Source organism: Pongo pygmaeus, chromosome 18 (assembly GCF_028885625.2).
Source record: "Pongo pygmaeus isolate AG05252 chromosome 18, NHGRI_mPonPyg2-v2.0_pri, whole genome shotgun sequence".
NCBI classification, from domain to species: Eukaryota; Metazoa; Chordata; class Mammalia; order Primates; family Hominidae; genus Pongo; species Pongo pygmaeus.
In genome coordinates this window covers 22,945,897-22,958,943 of record NC_072391.2, presented here as the reverse complement: position 1 = coordinate 22,958,943, position 13,047 = coordinate 22,945,897, and the positions used below count along the sequence as shown (strand labels likewise).

Sequence of the window (13,047 nt, the reverse complement as noted above, 5' to 3'; positions counted from 1 at the left end):
AGTTCCTCTGGCAACTTTTTTCACTCTTCTGAGCAGCAATTTTTTTTTTTAGAGACAGTCTTGCTCTGTTGCCCAGGCTGGAGTGCAGTGGTGAGATCTCAGCTCGCTGCAACCTCTGCCTCCCAGTTTCAAGCAATTCTGCTGCCTCAGCCTCCTGAGTAGCTGTGATTGCAGGCACGTACCACACCTGCTAATTTTTGTATTTTTAGTAGAGAGGGGTTTCACCATGTTGGCCAGGCTAGTCTCATACTCCTGGCTTCAAGTGATCTGCCCGCCTCAGCCTCCCAAAGTGCTGGGATTACAGGCATAAGCCATCGTGCCGGACCCTGAACAATTTCAAACCTGTGCCCCTGTCTTCAATTTCCTGAATTCTCCTCTGAGAATTACCCTTGCACAGAATGACATCTTGGGTTTTCTCTGTGAATGACATTCCCAATCTATCTAGAAACCTAGCAATTGTGTTTAGTACTTCCCTTTCTTTACCAAGTCCTGTCTATGTTACCCCCAGCTGTCTCTCATATCCACTCTCTTATCTCTATCTCCATCACCTTCACATTGGCTAAGCTGCCATCCTCTTACCCAGGCTCACCTCTGCAACTTTCTAATCATTCTAGCTCCATTCTTGTCTGTTTCATGAAGCCAGGCTGATTTTTTTCATATGCTGCAAATATTAACATTGTGTTCATGCATGCATACACACACACACGCATGCGCACACATGCGCGCACGCACACACACACACACATTGGGATAAGGACCAAAATTACTAACCTGCGGTCTCATAAGGCCATAAGGCCACATGCCAGACTGTCCTCTGTATCCTCTCCACCTTCATCTTTTCAAACCATTCCCCTTTCTCTTTTTTTTTTTTTTTTTGGATATAGGGTCTTGCTCTGTCACCCAGGCTGGAGTACAGTGATGTGGTTTTAGCTCACTGCAGCCACAACTTCCTGGGCTCAAGTGATCCTCTCACCTCAGCCTCCTGAGTACCTGGGACTATAGGCACACACCACCATGCCCAGCTAATTTTTTCCATTTTTGTAGAGATGGGGGATGGGGGTGTGGGGTTCACTTTGTTGCCCAGGCTGGTCTGAAACTCCTGGGCTCAAATGATCCTTCTGCCTCAGCCTCCCAAAGTGTTGGGATTACAGACGTGAGCCACTGTGCCAGGCCTCTGTTCTTTACCCACACTGACCTTTCACTTCCACCTAGACATCATGCTCCCTTCCACCACACATAGTCTAAATAAACAATGAATGGAATTTTAAGGGTGGAACCCAAAATTTGTGATTGGCCGGAGATGGGATCAGAAACAAGCAGATGACCTCACAGCAACTTCTATAAGTAACAGTGTATGGCTCCCGTATATCAGCACAAATACAGCAAGTCGATCAAAGGGCTCCAGCCACTATGGCTATGCGACCCGAGGGATGCAGAAGGAACAAGAGTGTGTATGGGAGACCAGTTAGAAGGTAATAGACTCAGGCATGGTGGCTCATGCCTGTAATCCCAGCACTTTGGGAGGCTGAGGCAGGCAGATAACTTGAGGTCAGGAGTTTGAGACCAGCCTGGCCAACATGGTGAAACCTCGTCTCTACTAAAAATACAAAAATTAACTGGAAGTGGTGGTGGGTGCCTATAGTCTCCCAGCTACTAAGGAGGCTGAGACAGGAGAATAGCTTGAACCCAGGAGGCGGAGGTTGCAGTGAGCTGAGATTGCGCCACTGCACTCCAGTCTGGGTGACAGAGCAAGAATCTGTCTTAATAAAAAATAAAAAATAAAAAATAATTTTTTTAAAAAAAGAGACTATTGTAATGGTCTCCTCACAAAGTTAGCTCCTCACAAAGTTAAGTGAAAATATCCCACTAATTAGCCCGCACTTCCCAGGCACTCATTATGGCCATTGACAGTCACATCCCTGGAGCACCAAGAGGAAGCCTACCCACACTTACCCCACCAGAATCCTTGGGAATACTCGCCTGCCTCCCTGGGTCCACCTGCCTCGGAGGAAGGTAATTAACAAAATCTCCTTTTCATTAGCCATGAGTCCAATAGGGGATGCCTTCAGGAACCGCCTGCGGATGTTCCCTTCGCTGATCAATTGCTGTACGATTGATTGGTTCCAGTCCTGGCCCACAGATGCCCTAGAGTTGGTGGCTAACAAATTTCTAGAGGATGTGGAGCTTGATGACAACATTCGGGTAGAGTAAGTGTTGATTGCATTTTAGGACTCTAGATATTCCAAATTGGAAGTCCAGATGCTGGCTCTATTTTTGTTGTTGTTTTGAAGATTTCTCAATTTGTATATAGCAAATGTCTTATGCTTTTAAATTGAATCACAGTTAGTTAGATATTTAATAAAGCATCTTTTCTGTAAAAGAAGAAAATTTCATTGTTCAGAATTGTCTTGGAGATACGCACTGTTGTCCTAGCTATGAGAACCTGGAAATAATGATATAGCTATTTCAGTAGTCCTAGAATATGCATTCTCAACAGGAAGAACATTGCTGCTGAGACCACAAACAAATGTTTGTTTTTTCGTTTATTTGTTTTTGAGATGGAGTCTTGCTCTATCCCCCAGGCTGGAGCACCTTGGTGCAATCTCAGCTCATTGCAACCCCTGCCTCCCAGATTCAAGTGATTCTCATGCCTCAGCCTCCTCCAAGCAGCTGGGATTACAGGCACCTGCCATCACGCCCAGCTAATTTTTATATTTTTACTAGATATGGGGTTTCGCCATGTTGGCCAGGGTGGTCTCGAACTCCTGACCTCACGTGATCCTCCCGCCTTGGCCTCCCAAAGTGCTGGGAATACAAGTGTGAGCTACTGCACCTGGAAAAAATTAGTTCCTATAAAGGTGAAAATTTACTCTTTTATGTATAAAGCACATATATATATGTGCTTTATTATATATATATGCTTTATTATATATAGTATATAATATATATCATATATTATATATGTGCTTTATTATATATGTGCTTTATATATGCTTTATTATATATATTATATATTATATATGTGCTTTATTATATAATATATAATATATATTATATATTATATGTGTGCTTTATACACTTTATATATGTATATATGCATATATATATATATATATATATATATATATATATATATATATAAAGCGTTTTATTTGGCTAGAGTAAGGGAAGAGATGAGAATATCAATAATTCTGGATGTTCCATGAAGGCTAGAGATCAGTCAACCTTGTCTACCTCTGTATCCTTAGTTTCTAGAAGGTGCTTGGCTTGGCACACAGTAGGTTCAATCATTGTTTATTTTATTTATTTATTTATTTATCTATTTATTTTGAGATGGAGTCTCGCTCTGTCGCTCAGGTTGGAGTGCAGTGGTGCGATCTTGGCTCACAGCAACCTCCGCCTCCCGGGTTAATGCGATTCTTGTGCCTCAGCCTCCCGAGTAGCTGAGATTACAGGTGTGAGCCTCCAGGCCCAGCTAATTTTTGGACTTTTAGTGTACACTGGGTTTCACCATGTTGGCCAGGCTGGTCTTAACTGACCTTAAGTGATTTGCCCACCTTGGCCTCCCAAAGTGCTGGGATTACAGGCATGAGCCACCGCACCCAGCCTCAATCACTGTTTGTTAAATTAATGGATGAAAAATGAGGAAGTAGGTAGGGGTAAGAGTGTCAATGGCCTTAAATTCCATTTGGGGTATTTTGAACTTTATTATCTAGACCAGAAGACCCTTAACCTGGGTCCACGTGCTTGTGGGTAGAATTCAGTGGGTCGATGAATATGAATGGGAAACATTACATCTTCATTTCCAATGACATCCAACTGGTACTTTGCATTTCCTCCAGTTATGAACGTAGGCAGTAAACCCTAGTGGGATGAGCAGGGCCTGACTTTGTTACCAGTAGGAATCATAGTTCTTTGCAGAGCTCATTCCATCTAATGATGGAATCAGTTAACTCAGTGTATAATTTTCTTCAAATTGATGGTGCTTCTTAGACCTGCTGCCCACTCTTGTTATTTAATGCAGAAGCTGACAAACTATGGTTCATGGGCCTAGTTCAATTCACCCCGCTTTTGTAAATAAAGTTTTATTGGAATGCAGCCATGCCCATTAGTTTACACACCATCTGTGGCTGTTTTTGCACTAAAATGGCAGAGTTGAGTAACTGTGGCAGATATCATGTGGTCCACAAAGGCTAAAATATTTATTATCTGACCCTTTCCAGAAAAAGTTTACTAATCCCTGATTTAATGCCTCAGTAAAGCAGCACATATATTACTATATTACAAATTTTTAAATATTTTAAAACATTTCAAAAAGTCTAGTTCAATATAATTGGTTTCCATGGTAATTCTGTGTTTTTTTTAATGCATTTTTAAAAATTGGCTGGGCATGGTGGTTCACGCCTATAATCCCAGCACTTTGGGAGGCCAAGGTGGGTAGATCGCTTCAGGTCAGGAGTTCCAGACTAGCCTGGGCAACATAGCAACCCCCACCCCACCCCCCACCATCTCTACTAAAAATGCAGAAGATTAGCTGGATATGGTGGTGTGTGCCTGAGACTTCAGCTACTCGGAAGGCTGAGGTGGGAGGATCACTTGAGCCAGGGAGGTTAAGGCTACAGTGAGCCATGATTGTGCCACTGCACTCCAGCCTGGATGACAGAGTGCAATCCTGTCTCTCTCTCTCCCCACATATATATATTAAAAATAAATTTATATATAAATAAATATATAATATATAATAATATAAATAATATAATAAATAATATAAATAATATAATAAATATAATATAAAATTATATATATATATATATTTTTTTTTTTTTTTTCTACAAAGTCAGGGGATTTCTCCAAACTACCAAAGTTTAGGAACTCCTGCTTAAGCCCTGGTGATTCATCAAAGGGATCAGTGATAGAAATGACTTGATCAAAGATCATTTGTGGCCGGGCGTGGTGGCTCATGCCTGTAATCCCAGCACTTTGGGAGGCCAAAGTGGGCAGATCACCTGAAGTCAGGAGTTTCAGAGTAGCCTGACCAACATGGTGAAACTCCATCTCTACTAAAAATACAAAAATTAGCTGGGCGTGGTGTCGCATGCCTGTAATCCCAGCTACTCAGGAGACTGAAGCAGGAAAATCACTTGAGCCTGGGAGACAGAGGTTGCAGTGAGCTGAGATCGCGCCACTGCACTCCAGCCTGGGTGTCAGAGAGAGACACTGTCTCAGTAAATAAATAAATAAATAAATATAAAATCATTTGTATGAGAGTATGCACCTAGGTACCTGCCCCATCCTTCTCTGCCTCAGCTCTGTTGACATGTCCTTAGAGAGTTTGGATTCTAATGTGTCATAGTCAGTGTATGTGCCTTCTCACATCCTCATGTCTATAACTAAAGCTGTACTGGATCTCCCTGGAGGATGTTGGGTCCTGCCTAACCGCCTTGGTGTCCTCGGCAGGGTCGTCTCCATGTGCAAATATTTCCAAGAGAGTATCAAGAAGCTGTCATTCGATTATTACAACAAACTTCGAAGACACAACTATGTTACCCCCACCTCCTACCTAGAATTGATTCTAACCTTCAAGACGCTCCTGAATAGCAAGAGGCAAGAGGTGGCTATGATGAGGAACCGCTACCTGACGGGCTTGCAGAAACTCGACTTTGCAGCTTCACAGGTGAGCACTGCCAAAACAGAATGTTCGCAGGTGAGCACTGCCAAAACAGAGATGAAGAGGCCAGGGACGAGGTGGATGTGTCAAGGCACGTGTTCAGGTGCAGAATTAAGAGGACACCAAATCAAGCAGAATGTGGCCCTGCATTTGCAGAGCTTACCTTACTTACATCACTGTAATTCCTGCCCTGTGGGATCCTGTCTTTAAGATTTTGATATTTTGTTCATCATGGGTTTTTTGCATTAATTTTGATTTCTTAACCTATTGCAATAATGTATTATTTATCTTGAGTGCTTTTTTTTTTAATGACCCCTTAAGTTTTGTCTTCAAGGTGAGTGCCTCCCTTGTCTCACCTTGTGGGGACCTGGGCAGGATAAGGCAGTGAATGGTTCAAGATATCTTTGTGGAGTCAGATCTGGGCCCAAATTTATCTCTACAGCATACCAGCTGTAGAGCCAGGGGTATGTTATTTCACTTCTTTGAGCCTCAGATTCCTCTTCTATAAAAAGGTGAAGGCCCAGTGCAGTGGCTCACGCCTGTAATCCCAGCATTTGGGAGGTTAAAGCGGGAGGATCAGTTGAGGCCAAGAGATCGCTTGAGACCAGCCTGGGAAACATAGCAGGACCCCATCTCTACAAAAAATAAAATAAAATAAAATTAGCCAGGTGTAGTGGCATGTGCCTGTAGTCCCAACTACTTGGGAGGCTGAGGTGGGAGGATCACTTGAGCCCAGGAGTTTGAGGCTGCAGTGAGCTGTGATCATACCACTGCACTCCAGCGGGGTAACAGAGTGAGACCTTGTCTCTTTATTTTATTATAATTATTTCTTTTGAGATGAAGTCTCTCTCTGTCACTGAGGCTGGAACTCAGTGGCGCAATCTCGGCTCACTGCAACCTCTACCTCCTGGGTTCAAGTGATCCTCCTGTCTCAGCATCCCAAATAGCTGGTACTACAGGTGCGTGCCACCACGCCCAGCTAATTTTTGTATTTTTAGTAGAGACACGGTTTTGCCATGTGGGCCAGTATGGTCTCGAACTCCTGACCTCAGGTGATCTGCCCACCTCGGCCTCCCAAAGTGCTGGGATTACAGGCATGAGCCACCGTGCCTGGCCACCTTGTCTCTTTAAAAAAGAAGAAAAAACTAAGTGGTAGCAGTTTTCACTGCATAGGGCTGTTATGAAGATGAAGTAAGCTGACATAGTGCAGCCTTTAGCAAAATGCCTGGCACATGAGTTATTAATTAATTTGTTCTTAGAGCCACCTGAAAAATTATCTAAAATGAAAGCTGTACTAGGAGATGGATTTTCAACCTCAGTAAAGACCTAAGACCATTGATTGATTTACAGAGCTTGGCTCTGTGTACAGCAAACCCACAAACACTGCAATGCAGGGATGGGAGAGAACATTGGAGATGGCATCTGTTGCTCTGTTCCTGGGGATGTGAGTGGTTGGTTTTTAGAGATGTTGAAACTGAAGTCTGTCCAGCAAGGGTGAGGTTGGTCATGTCTGAGGAACAGCAAAAGGACCTAAGACAGTCTAGACCAGAAAATAAAATGATTGCACCAGTTAACATTTCTTGGGTCCTACCGCATCCCTAGTGCTGTGTGTGAAGAAAGTATTGTTACCATCTCCATGTGATACACAAAGAAACCAGGACACAGAGAGGCCAGGTGTCTCGCCCATGATCACACAGCCTGGCGAGTGGTCTGGCCAGAACTGAAACTTAGATCTGCATGACTCCAAAACCTATGTTCCTAAGCAGGTCAGCCTGCTGTGCTTCTGGTCTCACACAGGCTCACTGGGGGCATTGGGTGCAAGGTCATGAAAACTCTTTCCAAATACATGAAACCCAACCCTGTTTGTCTGAGCTGCCTTAGAAGGCAGAATCACGACCAGTGAGTGAGAACTTCAGGGGGGTAAATTCTAGCTCTGCATCAGGAAAAGCTAATGGTTTTGTTTGTTTGTTTGTTTTTGTTTTTGTTTTTTTTTGACAGAGTCTCATTCCATCACCCAGGCTGGAGTGCAGTGGTGCAATCTCGACTCACTGCAACCTCTGCCTCCCACATTCAAGCAATTCTTCTGCCTCAGTCTCCCGAGTAGCTGGGATTACTGTCACGTGCCACCATGTGTGGCTAATTTTTGTGTTTTTAGTAGGGACAAGGTTTCTCCATGTTGGTCAGGCTGGTCATGAACTCCTGACCTCAAGTGATCTGCCCACCTCAGCCTCCCAAAGTGCTGGGATTACAGGTGTGAGCCACTGAGCCCGGCCTAATGGGTTTAATTGTCTAAAAAATGGCACAACCCTCGTGAGAGGTGGTGAGCTCCCTGTTATTAGAGGAGTTCAGAGACCAGAAAACTACTTGGCAGGAATGTTTTATAGAGCATCAGACTGTTTGTCTTAGTCAGCTTGGGCTGCCATAGCAAAATATCCCAAACTGGGTGGCTTCAACAACAAACGTTTACTTATTTCTCACAGTTCTGGAGGCTGGGAAGTTCAAGATCAAGACACTAACAGATCCAGTGTCTGGTGGGGGCTCTTTTCCTGGTTTGCAGACGGCTGCCTTCTTGCTGTGTCCTCACACAGTGGGAAGAGACAGATCTCACGTGGCTTCCCCTTTTTATTATATAAGGGCATTTACCCCATCATGTTGGGCCTCACCCTTATGACCTCTTTTAACTCTAATTACCTTCAAAGACCTCGCCTATAATTACCATCAAATTGGGGATTAGGCTTCAACATATAAATCTGAGGAGGACACAAACATTTAGCCCACAGTACTATTGGAAAAAGTAGCCTTGAAAGTACCTTCTATCTCAGCTGTCTTTTTTCTTCATAGCCTTTAAGAAAAAAATGTAGCTTTAAAAAATTATTTTGGCTGGGCACAGTGGCTCATGCCTGTAATCCCAGAACTTTGAGAGGCCAAGGCAGGTGGATCACCTGAGGTCAGGAATTCAAGACCAGTCTGGCCAACATGGTGAAACCCCATCTCTACTAAAAATACAAAAATTAGCTGGGTGTGGTGGCACATGCCTGTAATCCCAGCCACATGGGAGGCTGAGACAGGAGAATTGCTTGAGCCCAGGAGGCAGAGGTTGCAGTGAGCTGAGATCTCACCACTATACTCCAGCATGGGTGATAGAGTGAGACTCTACCTCAAAAAAAGAAAAAATATATATTTTAACTTAAAAAAAAATTTTGTAGAGACCTGTTCTCACTATGTTTCCCAGGCTGGTCTTGAACTCTGGGCTCAAGCAATTCTCCCACCTCTACCTCCCAAATTGCTGGGATTACAAGCCAAGAAAAAAATGTAGTTAAAAAAAATTTCTTGGCTGGGCGCGGTGGTTCACGCCTGTAATCCCAGCACTTTGGGAGGCTGAGGCGGGTGGATCACCTGAGGTCAGGAGTTCTAGACCAGCTTGACCAACATGGTGAAACTCCGTCTCTACTAAAAATATAAAAATTAGCCAGGCGTGGTGGTGTGTGACTGTAATCCCAGCTACTTGGGAGGCTGAGACAGGAGAATTGCTTGAACCCAGGAGTTGGAGGTTGCAGTGAGCCAAGATCATGCCACTGCACTCCAGCCTGGGCGACAGAGCGAGACTCTGTCAAAAAAAAAAAAAAAAAAAAAAGTCTTAACTTGGTTTTGCTCTGTCTCTCTCCCATTACCCCCAACACTACAATATAGACTCAGTGAGGGAGGAAACGGTTTTTAAAAAATTTTTTAGTTTACAATTATATGTCTAGTGCCTAGCACAGTGCTTGATAACCACAACGCAGAGTGTAAACTCAATAACTGTGTTGAAAAACCTATGAGATAATCACTAGGAAACAAATCTGTACCCAGGACCATGTCAAAATCATTAGTACATATTTTCTGCTTATGTAATAGGTTGGAGAATCATTTCAACTCTCATCTACTTTGCCATTTTCAGTGCTGACCCTGGATTTCTCCCACCTCTCTCCTTGCTAGGTAGCGGTCATGCAAAGAGAACTGACAGCTCTTCAACCTCAACTCATCCTCACCTCCGAGGAAACTGCCAAGATGATGGTGAAAATTGAAGCGGAGACGAGAGAAGCTGATGTAAAGAAACTTCTGGTGCAGGCAGATGAAAAAGAAGCCAATGTTGCTGCTGCCATTGCCCAAGGAATCAAGGTAGAAAGATCGAGAAGAAAGGGAGGGAACTGGTGCTGCCGAATGAGCATGGTTATGCCCATCTTACAGATGAGAAAAGTGAGGCTCAGAAAGGGTAGGCAAGGCTAGTCATGGTGGCTCACAGCTGTAATCCCAGCACTTTGGGAGACCAAGGGAGGTGGATCACCTGAAGTTAGGAGTTCAAGACCAGCCTGACCAACATGGTGAAACCTCATCTCTACTTAAAAAAAAAAAAAAAAAAAAAACTAGCCAGGCATGGTGGCATGCATCTGTAATCCCAGCTACTCAGGAAGCTGAGGCAGGGGAATTGCTTGAACCTGGGAGGCGGAGGTCGCAGTGAGCTGAGATTGCACCACTGCACTCCAGCCTGGGCGACAAGAGTGAAACTCCGTCTAAAAAAATAATAATAATAATAAGGGGTAGGCGACTCTCCCAGCATCACATAGCTGATGCTGCAAGTGATGAAGCAAGTTGTTCTGAAACATGGCTAAAACCAGGAAACATTAAGACCCAACATATGGGCAGGTGTGGTGGTTCACACCTGTGATCCCAGAGCTTTGGGAGACAAAGGCAGGAGGATCGCCAGAGCCTAGGAGTTTAAGACCAGCCTGGGCAACGTAGCAAGATCCTGTCTCTACAAAAAAAAAAACAAAACTAAAAACCAGCCAGGTGTAGTGGCACACCCATGTAGTCCCAGCTAGTCAGGAGGCTGGTGTGGGAGGATTGCTTGAGCCCAGGAGTTTGAGGCTGTAGTGAACTAGGATCGTGCCACTGCAATCCATAGCTCATTGCAGCCTTGAACACTTGGACTCAAGTGATCCTCTAGCCTCAGCCTCCCAAGTAGCTGACCAAGACCCTGTGTTGTCTAAAAATCAAAACAAAAAGGTGGCCAGGTGCAGTGGCTCATGCCTGTAATCCCAGTACTTTGGGAGGCTGAGGTGGGTGGATTGCTTGAGTCCTGGAGTTCAAGACCAGCCAAGCTCAAGACCAGCCTGGGCAACATGGCAAACCCCATCTCTACAAAAAGTGTAAAAAAAATTAGCCAGCTGTGGTGGCATGCACCTATGGTCCCAGCTACTCAGGAGACTGAGGTGGGAGGGTCCTGAGCCCAGGAGGTCGAGGCTACAGTGGGTCCAGGTCGCACCACTGCACTCCAGTCTGGGTGACAGAGCAAGACCCAGTCTCAAAAACAAACAAACAAACAAACAAAATACCCAATATGTTTTGACCTCATCTTTTACCATTTTTCCTTCGTTCCCTGTACTCTGGCCACGTTGATCTCCTAGCTATTCATTAAATAATCATAAGCCGCACTCTCACCCCAGAGCCTTTGAACTGGCTGTTCTCTCTATACAGAATGCCCTTCCTTTTGATATCCACATGGCTGTTTCCTTGGCCTCCATCATATTTTTGCTCAATTATGCCTGGCATGTTGTAGGTGTGGAATAAATATTTGTTGAATGACAGAATGTTGAACCTAGAGGAAACCCGCTTGAAGGTGATTCTTGTGCCAGAGAGGAAATAGTCCTGGTAAGGGCTTGACCTACATTCAGGTAGTGGAAGAAAATCTACTTCTTCTATTAGCACTGATGTGATGTTGTATATTTCACAAAGCACTTTGAAGTACATGGTTACATTTGAGCATTACAACTACTTTGAGACTTCAGAATGACAGATAGGGCCAGGCGAGGTGGCTCATGCCTGTAATCCCAGCACTTCAGGAGGCCAAGGTGGGCAGATCACTTGAGGTCAGGTTTTCAAGAACAGCCTGGCCAACATAGCAAAACCTTATCTCTACTAAAAATACAAAAACTAGCTGGGTATGGTGGCACGTGCTTGTAATCCCAGCTACTCAGGAGGCTGAGGTGGGAGAATTTCTTGAACCTGAGAGGTAGAGGTTACAGTGAGTCAAGATCGCACCAATGCACTCCAGCCTCAGCAACAGTGCAAAACCTTATCTCAAAAAAAAAAAAAAAAAAAAAAAGAATGACAGACATGGGCGTATGAGAGTTGACAACATTGAGGTTCAGTGGTAAAATGACTTTCGAGAGCTGCATGGTTAGTTAGTGGGATTAGAAGCCAAGGTTCATGGCACTTACCTTAACATACTTGAACCTATGCCCCTACTTAACAGAAAATTCTCTCAACCATTCTTCAAACAAGGGCTTGATCAAAAAGCAGCCTATGTCTGTCTTCTATCATAAATAGGTCATGGTGGCCGGGTGCAGTGGCTCACGCCTGTAATCCCAGCACTTTAGGAGGCTGAGGCAAGTGGATCACTTGAGGTTAGGAGTTGGAGACCAGCCTGGCCAATATGGTAAAACCCTGTCTCTACTAAAAGTATAAAAATTAGCCGGGCGTTGTGGCGGGCACCTGTAATCCCAGCTATTCAGGAGGTCCAAGCACAGGAATCACTTGAACCCGGGAGGCAGAGGTTACAGTGAGCCGACATCATGCCACTGCACTCCAGCCTGAGTGACCAAAAAAGAAAAAAAAAAAAGTCATGGGGCATTGTCTCGGAAGGGCAGGCCTTTTTGATTGGCTTTTCTCCACTGAGTCCTGAGACCTGGCCTGTGGGAGATCCCCTGGGTGGGTCTGATCCCTGTCAGAGTCACATAATGAATACCCTGAATTACAGATGCTTTTTCACTTGTAGTCCTAGTAGAACAGACATGAGGTGAATGGAAACCATCAGTGATAATGGTCCAACCATGGTGGGTCATGCCTTTAATCCCAGTGCTTTGGGAGGCTGAGGCAGGAGGATGGCTTGAGGCAAGGAGGAATTTCAGACCAGCCTGGGTAACAACAGTGAAAACTCTTCTCTACAAAAAACTAAAAAGAAAAAAACTGGCCAGGTTCAGTGGAGCACACCTGCAGTCTTAGCCACTCAGGAGGCTGAGACAGGAGGATCACTTGATTCCAGGAGCTGCAGTGAGCTATGATCCCACCACTGCACTCTAGCCTGGACAACGGAGTAAGATCTTATCTCAAAAAAAAAAAAAAAAAAAAGAAAAAAAAATCAGGAGATTTCAAGTAACAATTCTGAATTTTCAGCTTTTCTTTGGAAAACATCAGGCAACCTGGCAACATCGGAGCTGCCCTCCCGGGTTGCACTCATCTTCGGTATTAAATAGATGCTGCCCCTGTGTGTTCCAATTCACCAAAGCCCCAGCCCCACCCACTCACACTGACTGGCCTGGCCCCCTGAGGCACATGAATTG

General features: G+C 44.5%; 1 protein-coding gene across 1 annotated transcript in view; it reads left to right on the top strand.

The window, feature by feature from the left end:
* The window catches only part of DNAH3 (dynein axonemal heavy chain 3), a 211,951-nt gene that overhangs the window by 159,258 nt on the left and 39,646 nt on the right, over window positions 1-13,047 (top strand). The window contains exons 49-51 of the mRNA XM_054453424.2: window positions 2,042-2,207; window positions 5,458-5,674; window positions 9,644-9,826. Of these exons, the coding sequence (XP_054309399.2) occupies window positions 2,042-2,207; window positions 5,458-5,674; window positions 9,644-9,826 (566 nt within the window). The remainder of the gene's footprint in view (window positions 1-2,041; window positions 2,208-5,457; window positions 5,675-9,643; window positions 9,827-13,047) is intronic.